This window comes from Schistocerca gregaria, chromosome X (genome assembly GCF_023897955.1).
Source record: "Schistocerca gregaria isolate iqSchGreg1 chromosome X, iqSchGreg1.2, whole genome shotgun sequence".
NCBI classification, from domain to species: domain Eukaryota; kingdom Metazoa; phylum Arthropoda; class Insecta; order Orthoptera; family Acrididae; genus Schistocerca; species Schistocerca gregaria.
The window spans coordinates 292,271,135-292,299,113 of NC_064931.1; the positions used below are offsets into that span (position 1 = coordinate 292,271,135).

General features: G+C 47.7%; 1 protein-coding gene across 1 annotated transcript in view; it reads left to right on the forward strand.

Annotated features, from left to right (window-relative positions):
- LOC126299194 (uncharacterized) overlaps nt 1-27,979 on the forward strand; it is a 44,952-nt gene that overhangs the window by 10,247 nt on the left and 6,726 nt on the right. Inside the window, exon 2 of the mRNA XM_049990975.1 lies at nt 4,548-4,749. Coding sequence (XP_049846932.1) covers nt 4,650-4,749 — 100 coding nt within the window. The 5' untranslated portion in view covers nt 4,548-4,649. The remainder of the gene's footprint in view (nt 1-4,547; nt 4,750-27,979) is intronic.

The following is a 27,979-nucleotide window of genomic DNA, read 5'->3' on the forward strand; positions in this document are numbered from 1 at the left end:
GGACTGTGCCAGCTCCAGGGTAGCATCTGGTGGGGTCTGCACTTTGGTTTACTCTGTCTTTAGTGACTGGATCCCCTGCATACCAACCTGGAAGCAATAATGTTGGAGTGTAAACGAGTCCACCAATCACCATTTACCATGTCTACCTCCCTCCAGGTAGACCACTTCTTTACACTGAACTGTCTACCTTAATTCAGCAACTGCCACCCCAGTTTCTCCTTGGGCACTTCAATGCCCACCACTCACTATGGGAAGTGTCACTTCAACAGGTTGGGATCTTCTAATTGACAAACTTATTACAGACCTCGAGTTGTCTCCTTGGTGATGGTTCCCCTGTCCTCTTCAGTGCCACTCATGGCACCTTTACTGCTATAGATTTCACGATCTCCTGCTCTGCTCTCAGGGCTTCCCTGCATTGGTCATCCTATGATGACCTTTGTGATAATGGCCACCTTACAGAGATTCTATTGTTCCCCTGCTGCTGCCACGCACAGGACTCAATGTTGCCCTTTATGTACATCTGCTGTGCACTTTGAAACCTCCCTCTCGGAATCAATTGATGCAGTTATGCAAGGCATCTGTGCCACTATTCTCTATGCTGCTGACAGTGCTGTCTCCTTATCCACAGGGCCCACTCATTGTAGAGTGTTACTGTGGTAGATAGTGTGTCGCTGTTGCCATCCAGGACTGCCAATGGGCGCTGCAGTGGTTTACATGATACTTTGCAGACCAACCTCCTCACTTTCAAATCTTTCCATGTTAAGACTCTTTACCTTATTAAGCAGAGTAAAAAGGAATGCTGTAGGCGCTATGTTTCCTCCCTGGGATGTATGCCTCATCACATGTTTAGTACAAGCTCCATAGCCTTCTAGGCTGCCAACTGTCAAGAGTCTTAACCTCAAAGGTGAAGTGTGCACTGATCCAATGGTCCATGTAGAACACCTTATGACACTTTGACAGCATTGGCATCTGCCTATCCTGCTACCTTTCTCCAGCAGAAACAGTTTGAACAAACTCCCCCTGTTTCATTATGCACCATGTTGTGCCCTATAATGAACACTTCACCGAATGGAAATTCTTGCGTCTTCCTGAGATGTGGCCCCCAGCCCAGACTCCATCCACAACCAGATAATCCAACACTTGGCTGTTCTGCAGAGGCAACATCTCCTCAGGGTTCTATTGCATTTGGCTCATGGGTGCTTCTGTCACAATGAGACAGTATAGTCACCCCTGGGAATGAACCCAATGTTTGTCGACAGCTACTGCCCATTTAGCCCCCATGCTGGTCCAGGGGTTTGAATTATCTGCAGTTAGACACTGCTCCAGGACCTGATGAGATCCATTATAACATGATTAGACATCTGTGCTCTGAAGTGAAAGGTCAGCTCCTCTTGTTTCAATCAGATCTGGTTTGACAGACAGTACCCCACAACTTGGAAGGAGACAATATTAATTCCATTCTGGAAACCAGGCAAGGACCATAGCACCCCTAAGTTATTGGAGTGTCGCCCTTACCAGTTGTATGGGTAAGACTTGTGAATGCATGGTAAACTGCCGCCTTGTCTGTCTGTCTGCTAGTCCCAATGTCACTTAGCTGCGCCCAGTATGGTTTCAGGTGCTACTGTTCCACTCTTAACTTAATTCTACTGTAGATGGCAATACAGGATTCCTTCTTAAACTGAAACACATTTAGTGTTCTTTGACCTCAAAGCATACACTACGACTTAGAGCGCTAACTTTCTGAATGTGAACTACATGGATGCCTGCTGCTTCTGATCCAATCTTTTCTTGAGGGCTGGCATTTTCGTTACATTGGCGATGAAATGTCTGATCACCATGTTCAGAAGAATGGTGTGCCCTAAGGCAGTGTCACATTGTTTGCTGTCACTCAATGGCATTTCCTCCACAGTAAGGAGCCCTGTCAAATGATTGTTTGTGGATGACTTTCCAATCCTTTACTCTTCCTCTGATCTTAAGAACACAACACAGTTACAGCTGACCATTAGGAGGCTGAAAACCTGGGTCCAGACAACTGGTTTTAGGTTCTCTGAGAAGACTGTCAATTTTAATCGTGGTCTCCTGTAGGGTTTGACCTCTATTCTTCAGTTTCCTGAATAGCAAGCCAATTGGGATGAGCGCCTTACATGTTGCATCTTGTCTATAGAGCATTGGGATATTTATCCACTTCCTTGTCTCATTTCAGTCCTGCTCATTCTCCATCTTGGGTGAGGACACCTTCCTGGGTGCATTTTCCACCATGCACTATGCAGTGTCACTTTCTGTTGACAATGATCATGGACTTCTTTGCATCTGATACCAGCATGGTAGTCTGTTGTTGTGGGGCCACCATGTATCCTGTTGGTTGTAGCCTCCTGACCACACAGGGATTGCTTTGCTGCTGACTGCACTGTTAACTCCCCACATATGGCAAGGGGTAGATGACCAACCCCCCTGGGGCATTGGGACTCTGGTAATGGCCATCCTGCCAGGTGGCCTTTGCTGTGGCTGGATGGTGCCCATGGGGAAGGCTCCTGGTTGGAGTAACATCAGTGTGGATGACAAGTGATCACAGTCCATCTCTTGCTGGTCATGAAACACAAGCAGTTTCTATGTGATCATGAGCTCAATTCAATGCACAGAAGTATGACCCCAAATCGTTCCACTCCCTGGTCACACTATGGGAGGAATATCAGGCTAAGGATGGCAGACCTTATTCACCTTGGTACCTTGCATGTTAGAGAGCTGATGGGGAATATTTCATGACAAAGCCTCAGTTTTTTTGTTGAGCATTTAGAGGACGAGTTTAGGGAGGTGGAGATATTGTCCAAAATGTCTGGGTCAGTCTTGATCAAAACAGCATCCTCTGCCCAGTCAGATGTTACTCGCTTGTGACAAGCTGGGGATGTTTGTTACCATTACACCCCATAACAGCTTAAATATGGTCCAGGGTATCATATTTCAGAGACTTTCTTTTGCAGTCTGACAATGAGCTGGGTGTCAGTTTAGAGTGACGAGTAAATTTTGTCCAGAATGTCCACTGGGGTCTGAGGGATAATTAGGTTGCCACCTGCCTTCATATTGGCCTTTGAGGGTGATACATTACTAGAGAAGGTCAAGGTGATAGCCTACCACTGTGATGTAAAGCCCTATATCCCCCCTGATGCAGTGCTTTAAGTGCTGGAAGTTCGGTCACATGTCGAGATCGTAGACGCCCATCACTTTCCAATACTCCATGTGCCCCACCTCCCATCAGTGTCAACTGTGGAGAGCACCATTTGTCTTGCTTGCTAGACTGGAGGATTCTCCAAAAGAAAGGAAAATCATGGAGTAAAAACCCTGGACCGACTGACCTACACTGAGGCTTAGAAAAAACGTGAATGCCTGTATCCTGTGCATATGACAGTCTTATGCCGCTGCAACAGTTCTGGCACCATCAGCTCTGCCAACCCAGGTCACTTCTGTGCTGGAAGACTACACCTGCCCCCTTGATGGTGGGCGCATTTACCCTCTGTTGCTTCTGCACCACCTACTTAAGGCGCAACACCCCCCCCCCCCAATCTTTGTCTAAAAATGGAATGACATCTGATGTGTTTCTGCTCATAGTAATAAACTCTCAGTAATCCAGAAGTCTACTGCAGTTTGGCACTCTTCCTTCCACGACTCTTGGAAGGAGTCAGTTTTATGCCGTTAACGCATTGGTCATACCAGGCACACCTGTTTCCTCCTACATAACCACACCCATGGTATGGTTGTGGAGCCAGACTGACGGTATCCCACAGTGGTGGAATGTCCCCTTTTGTATCTTCGTGCTAGTCATCCTGTTTCCTTAAATTTAATATTAGCAGACGATTCGTGGATATTTGAATGGTCATCAGTTTCCTCTGAAAGTGGTTTTTATTTCCATATGTAAGGTTTTACTTTACTCTTGGGGCAGGGAGTTGTGGTTGGGACCTCTATTCATGTCTTCTGGCTAGGACCCCATGACCACTCCCCCATGGAAAGGTCACCCCCCCTTTCGATTAAGGCCTTTTAAGGTATGTTAACTTGATTATTTATAATCTTGCTCCCTGACTGGATCTGTCCGCTTTTAGCGGACCCTCTTTCTTCTGTGATTAGCTTCGGAATTGCGGGACTGATGACCTCGCTGTTTGGTCCCATAAACCCTCTGTTCTGTAGCCAGTAAGACGACTTTAACATTTTTGGCCTACTTCCACAGCTTGTATTTTACATTCAAGAATCGAGAATTAAGTCTAAGTTGACAAAATCAAACGATCTCTTCAAAGTCTCATTCTAGGTTGTTTGTCATTGGTTACTTTAAAGCACTTGTGCTGTTAAAGGTGGAAATGAAAGAAAAGGGAGTTAAGAAGTGAATTGACCACTGTAACAAAATGCTGAGGAAAAATTAGGCTGAGTACTAGATTATAAAAGGTAAGACATCTGAAGTAAAATAAAATAAGTTTATAGACTAACTGTGTAAAATGCCTAAAAAACTTTCATTAATTGCCGAAAACTAGTGAAAATATCAAATGTTCCTCTTTCTCCACTAGGAATCCGCGCTGGACGTAAGAAGATACAAATTTTAGTAATTCTACTTGGATTTTACGTAACTGTCCGTCTGTTCATTACATACGGAGTACTGGACGTGAACAATGGGTCGCAGTATGCTGAAATGGCATGGCCGGCGCAAATATCGTATAAGGGACACACCATATGTACGCTTGGAAGAGAGCCCTGATACTACTATGGCAGGTGCGTAAACATTTACTTTCAATGTTTTAAATTGTAAGACATTTCCAGTGGCAGATGTGGACTGTGACCACGATCTTTTGGTTATGAACTGTAGGTTAAAACTGAAGGAACTGCAAAAAAGGTGATTTAAGGAGATGGGACCTGGATAAACTGAAAGAACCAGAGGTTGCAGAGTGTATCAGAGCATTAGGGAAAGATTGACAAGAATTGCGGAAAAAAGTGCAGTAGACGAAATTCTAAAAGCAGCAGATGGTGTAGTAGGTAAAAGGACGATGGCTAGTAGAAATCCTTGTGTAACTGAAGTTACTGAATTTAATTGATGAAAGGAGAAAACAAATGTAGTAAATGAAGCAGGCAAAAGGAGTACAAACATATCAAAAATGAGATAGACAGGAAGTGCGAAATGGCTTAGCAGGGATGGCTAGAGGACAAATGTAAGGATGCAGAGCTATATATCACTACATGTAAGATACTGCCTACAGGAAAATTAGACCTTTCGATAAAAGAGAACCACTTGCATGAGTATCAAGAGCTCAGATGCCCAGCCAGTTCTAAGCAAAGAAGGGAAAGCAGAAAGATGGAAAGAGTATAGTGTCTATACAAGGGCGATGTTCTTCAGGGCGATATTGTGGAAAGGGAAGAGGATGTAGATGATGAAATGGGAGATAAGATACTGCGTGAAGTTCGACAGCACTCAGACCTAAGTCGAAACAAGGCCCCAGGATTAGACAACATTCCATTAGAGCTACTGATAGACTTGGTAGAGCCTGATCTGATAACTCTACCATCTGTTGGGCAAGATGTAAGACAGGCGAAATAACCTCAGACTTCAAGAATAATACAATAATTCCGATCCCAAAGCAAGTGTTGACAGGTGTGAAAATTACCGAACTCAATTCATTAAGTCATGCCGGCAAAATACTAACACGAATTCTTTACAAATGAATGGAAAAACTGGTAGAAGCCGACATCAGGGAGTCAGTTTGGATTCAGTAGAAGTATTAACACATGGAGACAAAACTTCGAGGTTCGCCAATGACATTGTAATTCTGTTAGAGAAGGCTAAGGACCTGAAAGAACAGTTGAAAATAATGGGCAGTGTCTTGAAAGGATATAAGACGATCATCATCAAAAGCAAAACAAGGATAATAAAATGTAATCGAATTAAATCGGGTGATGCTGAGGAATTAGATTAGGAAATGAAACACTTAAAGTAGGTGAGTTTTGCTCTTTGGGAAGCAAAATAACTGGTGGTCGAAGTAGAAGATGTAAAATGTAAACTCGCAATGGCAAGGAAAGCGTTTCTGAACAGAAATTTAGCATCGAGTATATATTTGTCAGGAAGTCTTTACTGAAAGTATTGTATGGAGTGTAGCCAAGTATGTATGTCAAACATGGATGATAACTAATTTAGACAAGAAAATAGCTTTCGAAATGTGGTGCTACTGAAGAATGATGGAGTGGAGATAGTTAGATCACGTAACTAATGAGGTACTTAACAGAAGTGGGGAGAAATGTGGCAGAACGTGAATAGAAGTGATCGGTTGGTAGGATATGTTCTGAGGCATCAAGGGATCACCCATTTACTATTGGAGGGCAGCATGCTACGTAAAAATCGCAGAGGGGCAAAGATGAATACACTAAGCAGATTAAGGATGTAGGTTGCAATAGTTACTTGGAGATCAAGCAGCTAGCGCAGGATAGAGTAGTATGGAGAGCTGCATCAAACAAGTCTCAGGACTGAAGACAACGGTTTTCGTGATGTGACATATCCTGTGAGCAAAGTAACTCTCCGTAGTTACTTTTGTAATCAATGAAAATAAAAGGCGTTGAAGTATGAATAAAAAATACTAAGTGGTGGTACAGACCAACCAGAATAACATTCCATAAACGTGTCGAATTGTTACTCTTGAGGTAAAGCTGGTTTGTGTTAATTTCACATGTTGATAAAAGCTGTGATGGATTTGCTTATCCAGTGTCATTTGTTTTAAAATTACTGTAATTGTACTTTGTTAGCCAATTCTACTGCAGCATTTAAGCACCCCACAGATATCTACAAATACTGACATATCGATACAGTATTTGTGTAAGTTTTGTAATGGAAATTCTGAGGCTGCTTCTTTCAGACAATAAGAGGAAAAGTTTCGTAACAGCAGAGTACTGTACCAGGTTTAAGTGCCAACTAGTGACGTAAAGGAACTTAGTTGCTGGAAGTAACGCCTTAAACAAGCATCCGCTGAGTTTTGTGTCCCAATGCAATAAGGGGGACAAAACGCAAGCACGGCCTTTGAGCCCCTAGGTATTCAAACCCTTCGTTAAGTGTTGTCAGCATGTGGCAACAAGTCATTGCAGTAATTAATTTTTTGTGTTTCAGTCTTACTGAAACCTTCTTAGACTCGTTGTCTAAAGGACAAAATGCTTGTTAACCTAGTTTCTTCGTGGGGCAGATTGAAAACGTCACTTTATTTTACACAACTTATTTCTGTTAACACATTTTGGGTACCAAGTTCTGGATCTGTGTATTTAAAATTTCTTTTACAGATGAGTGGGACATAAAGTTCGCGAAATACACAGCATGGTAAAGTCAATTTTCATGTATAATTGTAGCCCCCTGACTATGCAGGTAACACACTATTGATTCGCGCTTTAACCAAGCGGTAGGTGAATGTCCGTTTGGAGCATCAGGACCTTGGGCAATGGCCATTCAGCTAGGTGGGAGGGCCTTTGTAGCCTTTGCAGCCACTTATTTAGCTGGTAAGAGGGTTAGACATAGGTCCAAATTTTAAACTGAAATATTATGCTCAAACGCTTTCATGCACATCTGGCTTTGAACACCTTCAGGTCGTGAATCCATCGTCGTTAAAGCAGTTTCAGAACATTAGTTTCAGGTGGTCAGCAGCAGTCAGTAAACTTAGCTGTTAGTCTCAATGTGATCCTGCCTAGAGTATGAATGCTTGAGTTTGGTTACGTTTTACCACTTTATTTTAAATATTATGCAGTAAGGTCACTATGCTGAGGCGAGTCACCAGTATTCAGGCAGCAACTCTTGACGTAAGAAACTTGTAAAATACTCCTACTGCCAGACGTCGGTCAAGCTGTAGCTGTAAAAGGCATGGCCGACCATGAGGGGGTAATAAACGTAAGTGGTGAAGCCCACTTTCCAGCTGAAGTCTCTTACCACTCACTGGGGTAAGACAGCCAGGCTCGCAATGTTCATTCGCATATGGCTTTAAATAATAAATTTGTGAGCGCTGATAACGTAAGTTCTCTTCAAATTACTTCGCTGCTACAGCTATATTGGTTTTGCTCAAAAACTGTTTTAATCACACAGGAAGCTAAGTTTTGAGTCCCTTTTGAAAATCTCTGCTCAACTTATTTCATCACGTTTACTGCCTTGGTCACTTCCACTGTCAAGTCCTGAATTTTGGTTTTCCCAGTGACATTCCAGTCTAATTTTTAGCGGTATTTTCTGCGACTTGGTCCAGTGGACATTTCAGCCACTATTTGTAAAGTCATTTTTCAACGTACAGGCTTTTTGTTCCTCTGATGCATCTGTATGAAGACATTTAGAAGGGGGAGTACCAATTGGCTCTCCATTGTCTCTGGCTGAGAATGACCTATTTTGTTCATATTTGGATCAATTTTTCAAGTCAATTTAGTTCACCAATAAAAATTTTTTCAGAACTGTCACATAAACGCAAAGACCTACATATACGTAAAACAGCAGTATATACAAATTTAAAGCTTCTTTCCCTGTCAGTGTAGACCAATTGCACTCAAACATCAGATGAGCTGATAGTGTGCCAGAGGGAGTCTCAGCTGAGAACGTTTGGGATAGCATTTGCCGTACAGTCCTGGGAAATAACAAGAAAACGTACTTCTGTCTATACGCCGCAAGCAACCATGTGGTGAATGGCGGAGGGTACCTTACTCTACTAGTCATTTTCTTTCCTACTCCATTCAAAAATAGAGCAGAGGAAATAACACTTCCCTCACCGATGTAGAAGCCACCTGATGGCCCACTTAGACTGCCTTAGACTGCTTCCAGTGGCATAGTAATCTTATGACAAGCTCCCTCTGGAGCCAGCAGATGTCAAAGCGCCTGATCTGATGTTTAGTTACACCCTCCTAAGATGGTTTCTAGTGATCCCTGTAAGGTAGGGCGTTTTCTGGCCTCATTGACCACCTGAGTTGTTGGAGGGGCACCCTTCTCCTGCTCCCCACACACTCCCCAATTCTTTTCTTGGTGGCCCAGCCTGGCCTCTACTGCTCTTGTCTTTCTCTTTTTCTTTATCATTTCTCGATTTCAATGCCTAGCCTTGACTGACCTTTTAATAACCTGTCTGTGCTGTGTTTTTCTGGGCTTAGGTTTTTGTTAGTTACAATTAGGCTTCCCAGGATTTGTCTTTTGCCTCCTTCCTTTGATAACTCCTGGTTTGCCACTAAATGGCTGAAAGACTGATGAACCTGTTGTTCACTCTTTCACTCAAATGGGAAAATAGTCTATATGAACTCTAATCTCTTACCTTTGTGGTCCTTACTGCAAAACGTAAGTTTGCTACCATTGTGCAGTCAGCTTCATGTGCCAATTCTCTGAATTTTCTCATCAGCATTTCACGAAAAGAAGGTAGTCTTCCCTCCAGGGATTCCCATTTGAGTTAGAGAAGTCGGTAATAATGGCTTGTTGATCAAACCTACAGGTAAATAAATCTAGCGCCTCACTTCTGAATTGCTTCGAGGTCTCCCTGTAGTCAGACCTGGTGGGGACACCCAGGCTCTAGTGTTACACAAGAATGAGTCAAAAGTGTGCTACACGCAATCTTTTATAGATCCCCAGGGCTCACGGTTCTTTGGAGAAATTATGCATGGTGCACACTGGCCCTAAGCTATTGCAGCCCATTCTTACTTACCTGGCAGCGGTTCCTTAACTGTGCATCTCCCTCCATCCTCACTCCTTCCACACTGCCCCCTCACTCCTCTCTTGTTCTGATTCATCGACCTGACTATCCACCTGGTTACCCATATTACTTGCGGTTTTGTTCCTCTAGCCTCTTTAATATTTTGGCATTTCGGTCCCCTTTGGGTGTTACCCCAATTCTAAATCTCCTGCTTATAGTGTGAGCCATTTGGGGAAGAACTCGCTTCCAAGCAGATATGGCGTGGATTGTTCTCACCCCTTCCTCCTACCTGTCTTCCTCTTGTCATAACTCCTCTCGACCCTGCTAGGTCACTAGCAGGTGTAGTAGGTCATTTTGGTGAGGCTGTTACGTACCCATCAGGCTGACCACTGACAACCCAAAGATCACACTGATGAAATATACCACGCTGCGAAAATCTGGCCCTTCTCAAATGACTGCCTCTGAGTGGCAAATGTTACTTGACTGCTGCTTCCATGGCCTCGGAGCCTTCCCTTCCTGGCTACACCCTAGGACGACTGCCAGGATTGCCACCTTCAGCTAAAACTCATTTCCCACTACATGGTTTGTCCTAAGATGGATTGGGATAGACTGCGTCACAGCTGTTTTTTGTGGAGAATATTAAGGACAAATTTGGAGAAGTGGGGTCTCGGTAAGATGCGGATGGGCTGCCTGTTAAAAATTTCCTCTGCCACCCAGTCTGCAGCTCTACATGCTTCCAATCGTCTTGGCGTCGTCCCAGTGTCTATTACCGCTCACCTGTCACTGTATATTGTCCAGGCAGTGATTTTTCATAGAAACCTCGTCCAGCAAACTAAGGAACTCCAGGTTAATCTCAAGTGGTGTGGTGTGGCGTGGCGTGGCGTTCGACATGTGCAGAGGTATCATATAGACGACTACACCGATACTGACGCCTTCATTCTTGCTTTCGCAGGAAGATACCATTCCAGAGGTCAAGGTTCTGTGCTAATGATTTACGAAGCTGTAAATCACACCACCCATGACGTGCTTTTGGTGCTTGGGTTTTATGCCCTTGACATCCTGATAAACAGCAGACCCTCTGTGTGATGACTGTGGCCCCCACTCAATGAGGAAAGCCCCTGTGTTCTGCCACCTGCGTGTCAATTGACTGCCACAGTTCATGCTTGCCAGATTTTTCAGTTTCCAAGAAAGAGAAGTTCAAAGAGTAAAAGTCCATGGATTGTCTGTTACACGGAGGCTCACAAAAATAAGACTGACTCCACTCTGTCCATTCCTTTTACTTTAGCCTCTGTTGCTCCCTTTCCCCCCATCTTAACTCTTCCTTCCACTGGCCCAGTTCACCTGTCATCTCCCACTGCCTTGTGGTCCTCTAGCTCTCCCCTCTGGGTCCTGCTCCCCTCCCCACCCAAAGAAGTGCACCCCTTCTTTGGAACTCACTGACGATGGGACTCGTTCACAGGATCACTACCCTTGGTGTCTATCAGACCAGAGGCCTGTTACAACTTGGACACAGGAGACTGTGTGCCCCAAGGTTGCCTCCTCTGTTGAGGATCTTGCAGAAGCCTACTTTACCTCTGCCCTGCCCTCCTCAACCTAAGACAGAAATGAAGAAACGAAGAAAGGCACAGGACAAGGCGCCCCCAGTGCGCCCCCCCTCCATGCAGAGGTGCTCTATCTACCTACCTACTTGCAACTTGTCTGACACACATGGTTGTCGACCTGCCATCATTGGTGATGGTTACCTGATGTGATTGGCTGTAGACCATTAATCTACCATTTGGATACCTACACTACATCTTTGTACCACATTGGAAGTGGTTGTCATTAGTCCTCTTGGACTCAGCCATCATATTGGCCTTCACATTGGCCTTTGAGGGTGATACATTTCCTGAGGTCACAGTGATATCCCACCACTGCGATGTAAAGCCCTATATCCCTCCCTCGATGCAGTGCTTTGTGTTGAAAGTTTGGCCATGTCTTCCTGCTGTACGTCCAGCGTCACATATCGAGATCGTAGACGCCCATCATTTCCCAATAACCCATGTGCTCCGCCTACCATCTGTGTCAACTGTAGGGAGCGCCATTCGCCTTGCTCACCAGACTGCAGGATTCTCCAGAAAGGAGAATCATGGTGTAAAAGACCCTGGACTGACCTACAGTGAGGCTAAGAAAAAATGTGAATGCCTGTATCATGTGCATATGACAGTCTTATGCTGCCACTAAAACAGTTCTGACACCATCAGCTTCGCCAACCCAGGTCACCTCTGAGGTGGAAGACCCCACTTGCCGCCTTGATGGTGGGGAATTTCCCTCCCTGTTGCTTCTGCACCACCTACTTAAGGAGCAACACCCCCTCCAATCATCTGGAATGTCTGTCCCCACTTCCAAGCTGGAGAAGCATAAGTTTTATTTGGGTTCTGTCTTTAGGAAGGGGTCTCTTGGGTCACACCAACCAGTGGCTGAATAGCTCGAAAGCAGCTGTTTGTAGGTCTTCACTTCATCCACGGTCCTGGAGACTGAGCCAGTGAAGTCCTTCCAGCCAGGGAAAGCCAAGGAGCAATGAGAGAACGCCAAACAGAAAACTCCTAAGACCAAGGAAATAGTGGTGGCATCCAAACCACTGCTATCCACGATCTTCGAAGCGGCAGATGGGGTAGTGATTTTGGTGTCAGCTGAGGACCTGTATCTAACCACCCTCACAATGGATATAGACTGCTCAGGCAATAAATAGTGGCAGCAGGTGACTGAGGCATAAACTGCCACATTGAAAGTTCCATGCATTACCAGTCTGACAGTGTCATCCTCCAGTGGAATTGTGGTAGTCCCTTCCACTGCCTGGCTGAGCCATGGCAACTGTTAAGCTTTGCACCTATCTCAATTGCCCTCCACAGCTATAAGGGATATTACAGGAACCGTAGCGACCATAAGTGTTGGGTGGAGTTAGTTTGTCCTAAACTCGGTCTATAGTGAACTTGTGCCCCTTCGACCCCTCTTGAAGCTGTCTGTTAGAATGATGACACTGGAAATAACTGTCTGCAATATATATATTCCTGCAAATGGTGCAGTACCTCTGAATGTATTAGCTACACTGATCAACTCCCTAAACCTTTCCTACTTCTGGGAGATTTTAACGCCCATAACCCCTTGTGGGGTGGTACCATATTTATTGGCTGAGGCAGATACCGAAACTTCACTCTTCCTTTGCCTCATAAATACTGGCATTACACATTTCAGTGTGGCTCATGATAGTTACTTGGCCATTGTTTTATCAATTTGCAGCCAAGGACTTCTCCATCTATCCACTGGAGAAACATGACCTGTGTGGTAGACCACTTCCCCATCTTCCTGTCACTGCCCCAGCGTCAGGCACACGGACGCTTGCCCAGATGGGCTTTGAACAAGGCGGACTGTGGAACTTTAATTTCTGCTGTCGCCACTGAATCTCCCCCACACGGTAACATCGATGTGATGGTTATTGTTTCTGTGGCAGAAAACGCGATCCCACGCTTTTTAGGGTACTCGAGGTGTAAGGCAGTCCCTTGGTGGTCGCCGGAAGTCGCTGAAGCAATTAAGGAGCGTCGGCGAGCTCTACAGTGGCATAAGCGGCACCCTTCCCTGGAGCTCCTCATAGCCTTTAAGTGGCTCGTTGCCAGTGTTCGCTTCCTTACTAAACTGAAAGTGCTGGGAGAGAAATCTCCACCATTGGATTCCACATGTCACCTTCCTGAGTGCAGACAATGATCAAACGTAGTTTCAGGTACCAGACCCCCCACAACTGTCCCCAGTGTTACCATAAATGGCGAGTTATGTACAGACGCAAATGGGATTGCTGAGCACTTTGATCGAGCCTCTGCATCTAAGAATTGTCACCTAGCGTTTTACACTCTAAAATGGCAGCTGGAAGGGAATGTCCTCTTTCACTACACGCCACAGTGAATCGTATAACGCCCCATTTAGAGTGGGAGCTCCTCAGTGACCTTGAACATTGCCCTGACGGAGCTCCTGGGCCTGATCGCATCCACAGCCAGAGGATTAAACATCTCTCATCTGACTACAACCAATATCTTCTTATCTTCAACTGGATCTGGTGCAATGTCGTCTTTCCGTCGCAATGGTGGCAGAGCACCATTCCAGTGCTCAAACGTCGTAAAAACCCGCTTGATGTGAATAGCTATCGGCCCATGAGTCTCACCAACGTTCTTTGTAAGCTGCTGGAATGTATGGTATGTCAGCAGTTGGGTTGGGTCCTGGAGTCACTGGGCTTGCTGGCTCCGTCAAGGCAGCTTCCGCCAGGGTCTCATTACCACTGGTAATGTTGTCCATCGAGTCTGCCATCCGAATGGCCTTTTCCAGATGGCAACACCTGATTGCCGTCTTTTTTTGACTTGGGTAATGCATACGACACGACTTTGCGACATGATATCCTTGCCACATTGTATGAGTGGTGTCTCTGGGGACCCTTCCAGATTTTTATCCAAAACTTCCTGTCGCGCTGTACTTTCAGCGTCCAAGTTGGCGACTCCTAATTTCATCCATATCCAGGAGAATGGAGTTCTGCAGGGCTCTGTCTCGTCTCTTTTTAGTGGCCATTGAGTCTAGCAACAGCTGCCAGGCACTCGGTCTCATCTACTCTGTGTGCAGACAACTTCTGCGTTTTGTACTTCTTCTCCAGTACTATATATGCTGAGCGGTGACTACAGGGGGCCATCTGTAAGGTGCAGTCATGGGCTCTGGCCCACGGCTTCGTTTTCAGCCAGTCATGTCACGCACTTCTGTTGGCGTCGTACTGTTCATCTGGAACCCACACTTAATGACTATTCACTCACTTTAGTGGAGACACAGCAATTCCTGGGACTGGTTTTCGACGCTCAATTGACTTGGCTCCCTCATCGTCAGCTTAAGAAAAAGTGCTGGCAGCATATCAATACCCCTCTGTTGCTTGAGCAACACCACTTTGTGTGCAGATAGCTGTACGCTGCTGCAGCTCTATGGAGCCCTTGTCCAATCCTGAATTCACTATGAGTGTGGTTTATGCTTCGGCTGCAACTTCAGCATTGCATTTACTCGATACTATGCACAACTGTGAGGTTAGATTAGTGACAGGAACTTTAAGGACGAGTCGGGTGAGCAGCATACTGGTGGAAGCTGGTGTCCCTCCACTGCAGATCAGACGTGCACAACTGCTCGCCAGTTACGCAGCACACATTCATTAGCAACCCTGAGCATCCGAATTGTCTCCTTTTTCTGTCTGCAGCATTCCATCTCCCTCATCGGCGGCCCAGATCGGGGCTTACAATTGTGGTTTGTGTGCGGTTCCTTCTGTCTGGAGTCTTTCCCTTTTCCACCTCTACTTACGGTCCGCTCATGTACACCTCCTTGGTGTACGCCTTGGCCACTGCTTTACCTGGACCTTCCGCATGGCCCTAAGGACACCGTCAGCCCTGCCGCTCTCAACTGTCGCTTCCTCTAGATTCTTGACGTGTTCTGGAGCTCTGAAGTGGTTTACACTGATGGCTCAATGGTTGATGGCCATGTAGGCTTCACATACGTTCATGGAGGACATACTGAGCAGCACTTCTTGCCAGTTGGTTGCAGTGTTTTCCCTGCAGAGCTGGCGGCCATATCTCGTGCTTTTGAGGACAGCCACTCATGCCCTGGCGTGTCATTTCTCCTGTGTACTGACTCATTGAGCAGACTATAAGCTATCGACCAGTGCTACTCTCGCCACCCTCTAGCTTCCATTCAGGGGTCCATCTATGCCCTGGAACAGTCCTGCCATTCTGTGGTGTTTGTGGACCCCAGGACACGTCGGAATCCCTGGCAACTAACTTGCCCACAGGGTGACCAAACAGGCAACGCAGAAACAGCTTCTGGAGATAGGCATCTCCGAAGCTTAACTGCATTCTTACACCGCAGGGTCTTTCGGCTTAGAGAGATGGAATGGCATGACAGCAAGCACAACAAACTTCGTGTCATTAATGAGACTATGAATGTGTGGAAGTCTACCCTGCAGGCTTCCCACAGGGAATCAGTTGTCCTCTGCTGGCTCCGCATTGGCCGTACATGGCTAATGCATGGTTACCTACTCCGTCGTGAGGACCTACCTCAGTGTCGCTGTGGCTATCAAATGACAGGTGTCCACCTCTTGCTGGACTGCCCAGTTTTAGCTGCGCGGCGGCAGACTTCTTTCCCACCACCCTGCATTCGGTGTCGAGCGACAATGCCTCCACAGCAGCTTTAGTTTTAAGTTTTATCCGTGAGAGTGGGTTTTATACTTATATCTAGGTTTTAGCGCATGTCCTTTATCCCTGTGTCTCTTCCACACTATTGCTGTTAGGGTGGAGTTTTTAATGTGTTGCAGAGTGGCTGGCTTTCCCTTTTTATTTTCGTGGTTGGCCAGCCACTGTAATATTTCTAGCGTCTGTTTTGTCCTTTTTGTTCCTTTTAGTGTGTTTGCTTTTCCTTCATTCTTGTGGCTTTTCCTTTTCCTTGTTACATGTTTCGTCTGTTTTCTCACACTTGACATTATTAGGAACAAGGGAATGATGGCCTCATAGTTTGGTCCCTTCTGCCGCCTTTAAACAAACCAGCCAACCTCCTGACAAGACATAAATGTTCAGGGCCTCACTTGAGCAACTCTCCTCCCTCCTTGCTGATTTTAATGCCCATTACCCTTTGTGGAGCAGTGCTTCATCAAATCAGGGGCTCCTCATTGACAAATTTGTTGCAGCCCATGACCTGTGACTCCTTAAGTTTTTCTCTTGGTGATTTTAGTACATGTGGCACTTCATCTGCCACTGATCTCCCTTCCTGTTCCCTTCTTCCATTCTCACATAGGTCACATCAGGAACTGTGTGATAGAGAACTTCCAATTGATTCTCTTGTTCCTTCCCACATTGCAATGACGTTACCCTGCTGGGCTTTCAATCATGTTGATTGGCAACTGTATGGCTAAAGAGCTGTGTTTCCACCTTTGTGGTTGTATTGATATTGTCTGTCATCTAAGATAATCCGTGCTGCCAGCTTTGGCCTTCACCACTTGACACTCACTATTCACCATCAGCCAGTTCCATGGTGCAGTGCAGCTATTGCCACCACTATCTGCAATTGTCATGCCTCACATCTTATGCAGCACCTGTCCTCAGCCAGTCGAACCTTTAAACATAATTGCATCAGTGTGTTGTGGCTATCTCCCCATGATTTGGCTCCTGGCATTGATTCCATCCTTAACCAATTAAGTGCCTCGAGCCTCAGCATCAATTGTCTCTTATCCATATTTGGCTCAAAGGCATTATCCCCTCTCAATGGAGAGACAGTATTGCAATTAATGTTCTTGACTGTGGCAAGGTTCCATCGCCCCCTTGATAGTTATTGGCCAGTCAGCCTGACAAATGTCCCCCTGCAAGTTTCCAGTGTGGCTTTTGGGAGGGCCCTTTGATCAACAATCTGTTTGGTTTGGAAACTGCAGTTTGGCAGTCTCTCAGCACTGTCATGTTGTTGCAGTTATCTTCAATCTCTGTAAGACCTAAGGCCATGTTAGTTATTGAGAGCTCCGATGTTAGGTGGGTCATGGAGTCCCTCAGTAACATAGCGGCTAGGGCGGGGAAGAAGTAAAACGTTCACTTGGTGTGCTTGCTGGGGGCCTTGTCTGGAATGTGGAAGAGGCTCTTCCGGTGTCTAGTGTGAGAGGTGGAGCCAGCTGCAGATTGTTGCACATTTCGGCTCCAACGATGCCTGTCCTTGGGCTTCTGAGGAAATCCTTGGGTGTTTTGACAGCTTGTTCGGAGAATCTAAACCAATGGCTACGTAGACTCTGACGAAAATGGTTGTAGATTCCTCGACCTAAGCTATGGGTTGGAAGGTTGTAGGATGCACCTCTGCAGATCAGGGGTGTACTACACATGGGAAGCAGCTGCATGGGTAGCACAGTACTTGAGGTGTGCACATGGGTTTTTTGGATTAGGTTCCTCCCCATGGGAAATAGATTGCCTGGAAAATTACCAGTTAGACACTGAGTGTGCCAACTGTAAAAGTTTAGTTTGCTTAAACAGGTCATTCCAAAGGATTTAAATGTGCTTAATCTCATGTTAGTAAATTGCTGAAGTGTCTGTAGCCAGATCCCCGAGTTACTCTCTGAATTACAGTAGCAATGCCAATATTGTATTAGGTACTGGAAGCTGGCTGAAACCATACATAAGAAGCAGTGAAATTTTGAACTTCAATTGGACAATGTTTAGAAAGGATAGAACTGATGTTATGATAGGTGGTGTGCTCGTTGCAGTTAAAAGCTGTTTAAATGCAGTTTAGATCGATACTGGGTCGGACTGTCAAATAGTCTGTGGTACAATAGTCAATCCTTGTCTGACAGCTTTATCCAATGTTTTTTTATAGACCACAGCATCTGCAACAATCGTCGCAGAACGTTTCAGGGAAAGTCTTGAGTACATAAGTAAATATCCACATCATCCATTAGTTATAGGTGGTGACATTAATCTAGCATGCATTGACTGGGAAAATTAAATCTTTATCACAGGGGGCAGAAACAAAGATTCGTGTGAAGTTATTTAGGAGCGCTCTCAACATAAAACCTTGAGCAATTTGGTTAGAAAATCAACTCGAGATGGGAACATATTAGATATCTTGGCGAAGACGACCTGATAATTTTGAGGAAGTTGATCTGGGAGGTATTAGGTACCATAATGTCGTTGTGGCTTCAGTCAGTGGAAGTTGCAAAAGCGAAAACAGCGTAGTTTTCTTGTTTGGGAAAGCAAATGTCATTAATGAATATCTTCATAGTTGGCTCCAAGCACTCACTGTGGGACACAGATATTGAGATTCTCTGGTCAGAATTTAAAGGTATTGTCTACCATGTGCTAGAGAAGTATGTGCCTAGCAAAAGTATAGGGGAGGGAAAGGATCCATCTTGGTACAACGAACATACAAAGAAGTTGCTGAGAAAGCAGATAATTTTGCACAGTCGTTTTAAACGTAGTCACTGCCCTGCCGACAAACAAATTATGTGACCTGAAAGCAGCTGTCAGGACAATGGAAGATTCTTATAACAGATTTGGAAGCAATATTTTTATCTGAGGATTCTAAAAATAACACCAAAAAAAATTTGGTCGTATGTAAAATCTATGAACACTACAAATAATTCAATACCTTCTGCTGACAGTACAGGTAATGTAACTGATGATAAACAGAAGGCCGCAATTTCAAAATTAGCTTTCAAAAACTCGTTTACATTACAGGATTGCAGCACCATTCCCCCTTTCAATTATCAATTACCGAACAAACGAAAGGATGGCTGACAGTGTTGAGTGTATCTGGGATTGTAAAACAGTTGACATCCTTAGATGCTAGGAAGGCATCTGGCCCAGACGGTATCCCTGTAAGATGTTGACAATGCTACAAATATAGCACCATTCTTATCCATCATCTATCAGGGATCATTGTAACAGCGAGAAGTTCCACAAGACTGGAAGAAGGCCCAGGTCATAGCAATCTGTAAAAAGGGTGGACAATTGGATGCACATACTTAGCGGCCAATTTTACTGACATAGATTTGATGTAGAATCATGGAACATAATGTGTTTAGACATAATGACCTTCCTAGACTGCCCCCTGCGGGTTCGGGGGTTAGAATAGGCCCGGGGTATTCCTGCCTGTCGTAAGAGGCGACTAAAAGGAGTGTCAAACTTTTCGGCCTTATACACTCTTGGAAATGGAAAAACAACATTGACACCGGTGTGTCAGACCCACCATACTTGCTCCGGACACTGCGAGAGGACTTTACAAGCAATGATCACACGCACGGCACAGCGGACACACCAGGAACCGCGGTGTTGGCCGTCGAATGGCGCTAGCTGCGCAGCATTTGTGCACCGCCGCCGTCAGTGTCAGCCAGTTTGCCGTGGCATACGGAGCTCCATCCCAGTCTTTAACACTGGTAGCATGCCGCGACAGCGTGGACGTCAACCGTATGTGCAGTTGACTGACTTTGAGTGAGGGCGTATAGTGGGCATGCGGCAGGCCGGGTGGATGTACCGCCGAATTGCTCAACACGTGGGGCGTGAGGTCTCCACAGTACATCGATGTTGTCGCCAGTGGTCGGCGGAAGGTGCACGTGCCCGTCGACCTGGGACCGGACCGCAGCGACGCACGGATGCACGCCAAGACCGTAGGATCCTACGCAGTGCCGTAGGGGACCGCACCGCCACTTCCCAGCAAATTAGGGACACTGTTGCTCCTGGGGTATCGGCTAGGACCATTCGCAACCGTCTCCATGAAGCTGGGCTATGGTCCCGCACACCGTTAGGCCGTCTTCCGCACACGCCCCAACATTGTGCAGCCCGCCTCCAGTGGTGTCGCGACAGGCGTGAATGGAGGGACGAATGGAGACGTGTCGTCTTCAGCGATGAGTCGCTTCTGCCTTGGTGCCAATGATGGTCGTATGGGTGTTTGGCGCCGTGCAGGTTAGCGTCACAATCAGGACTGCATACGACCGAGGCACACAGGGCCAACACCCGGCATCATGGTGTGGGGAGCCATCTCCTACACTGGTGATCGTCGAGGGGCACTGAATAGTGCACGGTACATCCAAACCGACATCGAACCCAACGTTCTACCATTCCTAGACCGGCAAGGGAACTTGCTGTTCCAACAGGACAATGCACGTCCGCATGTATCCCGTGCCACCCAACGTGCTCTAGAAGGTGTAAGTCAGCTACCCTGGCCAGCAAGATCTCCGGATCTGTCCCCCATTGAGCATGTTTGGGACTGGATGAAGCGTCGTCTCACGCGGTCTGCACGTCCAGCACGAACGCTGGTCCAACTGAGGCGCCAGGTGGAAATGGCATGGCAAGCCATTCCACAGGACTACATCCAGCATCTCTACGATCGTCTCCATGGGAGAATAGCAGCCTGAATTGCTGCGAAAGGTGGATATACACTGTACTAGTGCCGACATTGTGCATGCTCTGTTGCCTGTGTCTATGTGCCTGTGGTTCTCAATGTGATCATGTTATGTATCTGACCCCAGGAATGTGTCAATAAAGTTTCCCTTTCCTGGGACAATGAATTCACGGTGTTCTTATTTCAATTTCCAGGAGTGTATGGTGGTCCCCTGTTGGGTTTGACCTCCATCTCTCAAAATTTTCCGAAGAGCGAGCCGATTGGGGAAGGCCGCCTTTGTGCATTGTGTCCATCTTGCGATCAGACCTTTCGCCAGCTTATACACTGTTGAACTACAGTCCTTTCCGCTCTCCATCTCTTGGGCACGACTTTCTCTGCGTGCAGATAACAGCTTGCAATGTGCAGTGCCTCTTTCTGCACCGACAGCGACCATGGACCACATGTTACCTAACATCGAGCACGGTGGCCAGTCTGTTGTGGTGGGGCCGCCATGTACCCTGTTGGTTGTAGCCCCCTGACAACACAGGGATCATGATTAATAAAATTCTTTTCCGGGCTATTATGCCGTGGTCTGATGGATTTCGCATTGTAAACCAACGTTTCGTCCCCATCTGCGGAGGACATCTTCAAGGGGGTTCGTGGCTTCTGTTAACCTCCGAAACACAGTCTCACTACTGACTGCAGCAAATTTGTTTTCGCGTGCTCCCGCGCATAGGCGTGACGTCACATGTTTTGAATACGCGAGCGCAATTGGCCGTTGTCGGTTGCCGCCGTCCGCTGTTGCTATCATCCCATGGCGGAAGACTGGTACACATCTTCTTCAGCACTGGCATCCAGATGTCATTTAATTTCACGCCCTTCTCCTTCCTATTAAAATTCCTGGGGTGTTTCATAATCTCTATAGCCTCTCTGTAAAGCTTTTCATGATATCCGCTTGTGGCTGCCAGTACTTGAGTTCTACCAAAATAAATGTGGTGGTCTCCTGACTGCAAAGCGTGATAGCAACAGCGGACGGCGGCAACCGACAACGCCAATTGCGCTCGCGTATTCAAAACATGTGACGTCACGCCTATGCGCGGGAGCACGCGAAAACAAAAATTTGCTGCAGTCAGTAGTGAGACAGTGTGTGTTTCGGAGGTTAACAGAAGCCACGAACCCCCTTAAAGATGTCCTCCGCAGATGGGGACGAAACGTTGGTTTACAATGCGAAATCCATCAGACCACGGCATAATAGCCCGGAAAAGAATTTTATTAATCATGACAGTTCCGGCCGTGAAAGTTTACATTTTACAACACAGGGATCGTTCTACTGATGCTCCCCACGTATGCCAAGGAGTAGATGCCTATCTTCCTGGGGTATCGGGACTCCCGGCAACGTCCATCCTGCCAGGTGGCTCTTGCCGTGGCTGGGTGGCGCCCATGGGGAGGGCCCTTGGTCGGAGTAGGTGGCATCAGGGCGGATGACGCGCAATGAAGCGTGGTACATCGTCTCTTGCTGGTGGCCAGCCGCCAGCAGTCTCCAAGCGTTCTCGGGCTCAGTTTAACGCTCAGAAGTACGATCCGAAAACGTTCCCCTCCCTGGCCACACCATGGGAGGAACGTAAGTCTCAGGATGGCAGTAGCAGTTATTCGCCCCGCTTCTTAGTTTGTACGAGGGTTGATGGGGAGTCTTTTCTCTCCACAAAGCCTCAGTTCTTCGTCGAGCATTTAGAGGACAAGTTTGGGGAGGTGGAGGGCTTGTCAAAAATGCGCTCTGGGTCAGTCCTGATACAAACGGCATCCTCTGCCCAGTAACGACGGTTACTCGCTTGTGACAAGTTGGGGGATGTTGCCGTTAGGATCACACCCCGTAAGAGTTTAAATATGGTCCAGGGAGTTATTTACCATAGGGATCTTCTTTTGCAGTCTGATGAAGAGCTGCGCGCCGATTTAGAGCGCCGAGGTGTACATTTCGTCCGGTGCGTTCATCGGGGTCCGAAGGAAAATAAGATCGCTACCGGTGCCTTCATCTTGGCCTTCAAAGGGGATACATTACCGGAAAAAGTTAAGGTGATGGTCTAACGATGTGGCGTGAAGCCCTATATCCCTCCCCCGATGCAGTGCTTTAAGTGCTGGAAGTTCGGCCAGATGTCTTCTCGCTGCACTTCCAGCCTCACATGTCGAGATTGCGGACGCCCATCACATCCCAATACTCAATGTGCCCCGCCTCCCATCTGTGTCAACTGCGGGGAGCACCATTCACCTTGCTCGCCAGACGGCCGAATTTTCCAGAAAGAGCGTAAAATAATGGAATAAAAGACCCTGGACCGTCTAACCTATACTGAGGCCAAGAGGAAATACGACCGACTCCATCCTGTGAGAATGACATCTTCCTACGCTGCTGCTACAACACCTGTGAAAGCCCCGTCTGTTTCTCAAATTGTGCCCGGATCGAGTAATACAACTCCTCCTGCCCCCTCGCCAGTGGGGGACTCTACCCACCAGGTTGCTCCTGCGCCACCTACCTCAGGAGCAACACCATCCCACCCATCGGGGACGTCCGTCCCCACTTCTAAGCTGGAGAAGTGTCCAACTTCTTGAGCTTCTCACGCTCGCAAGGGGTCCCTTCGGTCCCTCCCTCCCCAGGTTTCCGCCAGCGAGAAGCCTGACGACCGACAATGGCGTAAGTGCCCGCAATCAGCTGGTCGTAGGGCTTCACAATCCTCCAGTCCCGGAGACTGAATCGGTGAAGCCCTCCCAATCGGTGTGACTCGAGGAACGGCGTGAGAAACCCAAGAAGAGCTCTCAGCCCAAGGAACTCGCGGTGGCAGCCATCCCACCGCAGCCTTCCAGCTCTGTGTCTGAGGATGTGGTGGAGATTCTGGCGTCTGCTGAGGACCTCCATCTCGCTGGTCCATCAGACGCCATGGAAAGCACTATCACAGGTGCTAAATCGGAGGCAGCAGGTGACCCAGCGGCGTAATCTCCCTTCCCAGTCCTGTCAAGCCTTTCTCAGCCATGGACACCACCATCCTCCAGTGGAACTGCAGTGGTTTTTTCCACCATCTAGCTGAGCTCCGCCAACTTATCAGCCTTCACCCTTTCCTCTGCATTGCTCTGCAGGAAACTTGGTTTCCAGCAATGAAAACCCCCACCCTCCGTGGCTATCGGGGTTATTATAAGAACCGGGCAGCTTATGAAAGGGTGTCTGGTGGCGTCTGCATGTGTCCTGAACTCTCTTTACAGTGAGTCTGTACCTCTCCACACACCTTTAGAGGCTGTCACTGTTCGGGTGTGGACGCCACAGGCTGTTACCGTCTGCAGTCTTTACCTTCCACTAGATGGTGATGTCGCGCAGAATGTCCTGGCTGCTCTGATAGCTCAATTGCCTCCACCTTTCCTGTTACTGGGCGACTTTAATGCCCATAACCATCTGTGGGGTGGGTCAGTGGCAAAAGGTTGGGGCGCCATCGTTGAGCATTTATTGGCGCAGCTCGATCTCTAGATTTTAAATGATGGTGCCTTCACACACTTCAATGTGGCGCATGGCACATACTCCGCCATTGATCTTTCCATCTGCAGCCCTAGCCTCTTACCGTTTGCCACAAAGGTCGTCATGCACTCTCCATTGTACAGTGACCACTTTCTGATCTTTGTGTCACTGCCACAGCGTCAGTTTTCTGGGCGCCCTAGCAGATGGGCTGTGAATAAGGCTGACTGGGACTTGTTCTCCTCCACTGCCGCTATTGAGCCTCTCTCTAACGATGCCATTGATGCAGTGGTTCAATCGGTCACCACCGGCATCGTTACTGCCGCCGAATCTGCCATTGCCCGTTCTTCTGGGTCCCTTCGGCGGCGGACTGTGCCTTGTTGGTCGCCTGAGATCGCTGAAGCGATTAAAGCTCGCCGGCGGGCGCTCCAGTGTCACAAGCGACATCCCTCAATCGACCACCTTATCGCCTTCAAACGGCTGCGTGCGCGAGCCCGCTGCATTATCCGCCAACGCAAGCAGGAGTGCTGGGAGCGGTATGTGTCCACCATTGGCCTCCATGTCACTCCATCGCAGGTCTGGGCCAAGATTCGCCGCCTCTATGGCTATCGGACCCCTGTCAGTGTCCCTGCGCTCTCACTGAATGGAGCAGTTTGTACTGACTCCGACGTCATTGCAAACCGCTTGGCAGAGCACTTTGCTATGAATTCCGCTTCTGCCAACTACCCCTTGGGCTTCCGCTCCATTAAGGAGCGGATAGAACGTCGGAGTCTTTCTTTTCGCACTCACCATCCTGAATTGTACAATGTTCCATTCAGTGAGTGGGAATTTCGAAGTGCCCTCGCCGCTTGTCCTGATACCGCTCCTGGGCCAGATAGCATCCACTCTCAGATGCTGAAACACCTTTCAGTGGACTGCCAGTGACGCCTCCTCGATCTTTGCAACCGCATTTGGGTCGAGGGTGAGTTTCCGTCGCAATGGCGGGAAAGTCTTGTTGTCCCCATTCTGAAACCAGGAAAGAACCCTTTGGAGATGGACAGCTACCGTCCGATTAGCCTCACCAACGTTCTTTGCAAGTTGCTTGAACGGATGGTGAGCTGGCGCTTGAATTGGGTACTGGAGTCTCGAGGCCTTCTGGCTCCGTCTCAGGGTGGGTTCTGTAAAGGCCGCTCCACCGCCGACAGTCTGGTGAGCCTGGAGTCGGCCATCCGTACTGCCTTTGCCCGCCGTCAGCATCTGTTTGCTGTCTTTTTCGACATGCGGAAGGCGTATGATACAACATGGCGTCATCACATCCTTTCTACGCTTCATGGATGGGGTCTTCGGGGCCCTCTGCCGATCTATATCCGCAATTTTCTGTCGTATCGTACCTTCCGCGTGCACGTCGCAGCCTCATATACTTCCTCCCAAGTCCAGGAGAACGGTGTGCCACAGGGTTCGGTTCTCAGTGTGTCTGTTTCTAATAGCTATTAACGGGCTCGCTGCGGCCGTGGGAAATACTGTCTCCGATTCCCTGTATGCTGACGACTTCTGCCTTTACTACAGCTCTATTGGCATTGCAGCTGCTGAACGTCAGCTACAGGGCGCAATCCGCAAGGTGCAGTCTTGGGCTGTAGCGCATGGTTTTCAGTTCTCTGCAGGCAAGACCTGCATTATGCATTTCTGCCGGCGACTCACTGTTCACCCGGAGCCGCGGCTTTATGTTGTCGGCGAGCTTCTTAAAGTGGTGGAGTCACATAGGTTTTTGGGGATGGTTTTGATGCCCGGTTGACTTGGCTGCCTCACATTCGGCAGCTTAAACAGGCGTGTTGGCGGCATCTAAATGCTATGCGATGCCTGAGCCACACCAGGTGGGGCGCTGACCGATCTACTCTCCTACGGCTTTACCAGGCGTTAATCCAGTCCCGTCTGGACTATGGGAGTCTGGCTTATAGCTCAGCATCCCCATCTGCGTTGCAGGTGCTGGACCCAATCCTCCACAGCGGGATACTCCTTGCAACTGATGCCTTCTGAACCAGCCCTATGGATAGCATACTTGTGGAGGCATGTGTCCCTCCACTGCAGTTACGACGCCAACAATTACTGGCAGCTTATGCTGCCCATGTTTTTAGCTTGCCCGGGCATCCAAATTATCATGTCCTCTTCCCGCAGTCAGTCGTCCGTCTGCCAGAACGTCGGCCCCGGTTGGGTTGTCCGATCGCCGTACGTCTCAAGCAGCTTCTTTCCTGGCTTGGGTGTTTCCCTGTTCCACCTCCTTTCCGGGCCCCTCTGCGTACACCCCCGTGGTGTGTGCCTCGCCCTTGCCTTCGGCTCGACTTGGCACATGGCCCGAAGGACTCAGTCCCTCCGGATGCCTTCCGACGCCGCTTTTATTCCATCCTGGCCACGTATCAGGGCTCTGGCGTTGTCTACACCGACGGTTCAATGGATGCTGGTCTAGTTAGTTATGCATTAACTCTAGGGGACCATTCTGAACAACGTTCGTTGCCGGCTGGCTGCAGTGTTCACACTGCTGAGCTGGTCGCCATCTTTCGTGCCCTAGAGTATATCCGCTCCTGCTCAGGTGAGTCCTTCGTTATCTGTAGCGATTCCCTGAGCGGTTTACGAGCTCTCGACCAGTGTTTCCCTCGTTATCGTCTGGTGATCGCTATCCAGCAGTCCCTGCATACTCTCGCCCGTAGCGGCAGGTCTGTGGTCTTTGTTTGGACCCCAGGTCATGTTGGTATACCCGGCAATGAAACTGTTGACCTCATGGCGAAAGAGGCCACCAGTGCGTCATCTCTGGAGATTGGCCTCCTGGCGGCTGATTTGCGGCCAGTCTTACGCCGCAAAGTTCTCTCGTTTTGGGAAGCTGAATGGCGCGGTCTGACCACCCCTAACAAACACCGTGCCGTCAAGGACACGATGACTGTGTGGCGGTCATCCATGTGAGCCAACCGCAGGGACTCAGTCGTCCTTTGTCGGCTCCGCATTGGCCACACCTGACTCACGCACAGTTATTTACTGTGTCGTGAGGATCCCCCTCTTTGTCGTTGTGGGTCGTCCTTGACGGTGGTCCATATTCTGTCGGAGTGCGCCCTTTTAACCGTGCTCCGGCAGACGTTTGCAATGCCTGACACGCTCTTTGATCAGATGACTCTGCCATGGTTTACTTGGTTTTGTTTTATTCGGGCAGGGGTTTTTATCCTTTAATCTGAGTTTTTTAGTGTTGATTCTGGCTTTTAGCTTCTGATTTTTAACTGAGTTTTTAAAGTGTTCTTGGTGGTTGGCTTTTCCTCTTTTTCTCTATGGTCGGCCAACCACCGTCACACTGTGTTTTGTCTGGTCTCTGTCAGAGTATTTCATGTCCTGTTTTGTCTGCTGTCTTTTCTGTTGTTCGTTTTTTCTCTTCTGGTGGTTTTCGTTTTTATGGAACAAGGGACCGATGACCATAGTAGTCTGGTCCCTTTAATCCCACAAACCAACCAACCAACCTTCCTAGACTGAGAATTTCATCTGCAGAAACCAGCACGGTTTTAGGAAACAACGGTCATGCAAGACACAGCTGGCCCTTTTTGTGCATGATATACCACAGGCTCTAGATACTGGCTCCCAGGTTGATGCCGTATTTCTCGACTTTCGAAAGGCGGTAGACTCAGTTCCGCACTGTCGCTTGCTACAAAAAGTGCGCGCTTATGGTCTGTCCGATGACATGTGGTTAGATAGAAAGTTTTCTAACACGGGAAGCAGTATGTCGTCCTGAATGGGGCGACATCAACAGAAACAAAAGTAACTTCAGATGTGCCCCAGGGCAGCTTAATAGTCCTGCTTTTTACTATTTACATAGAGAATCTGGTTGATGGTATTAACAGCTGCCTTACACTTATTGCTTTAATGCTGTAGTCTACAGGAAAGTAGTATTACACGAAAGTTGTGAACAAATCAATAAGGATTTGCAGAAATAAATGCG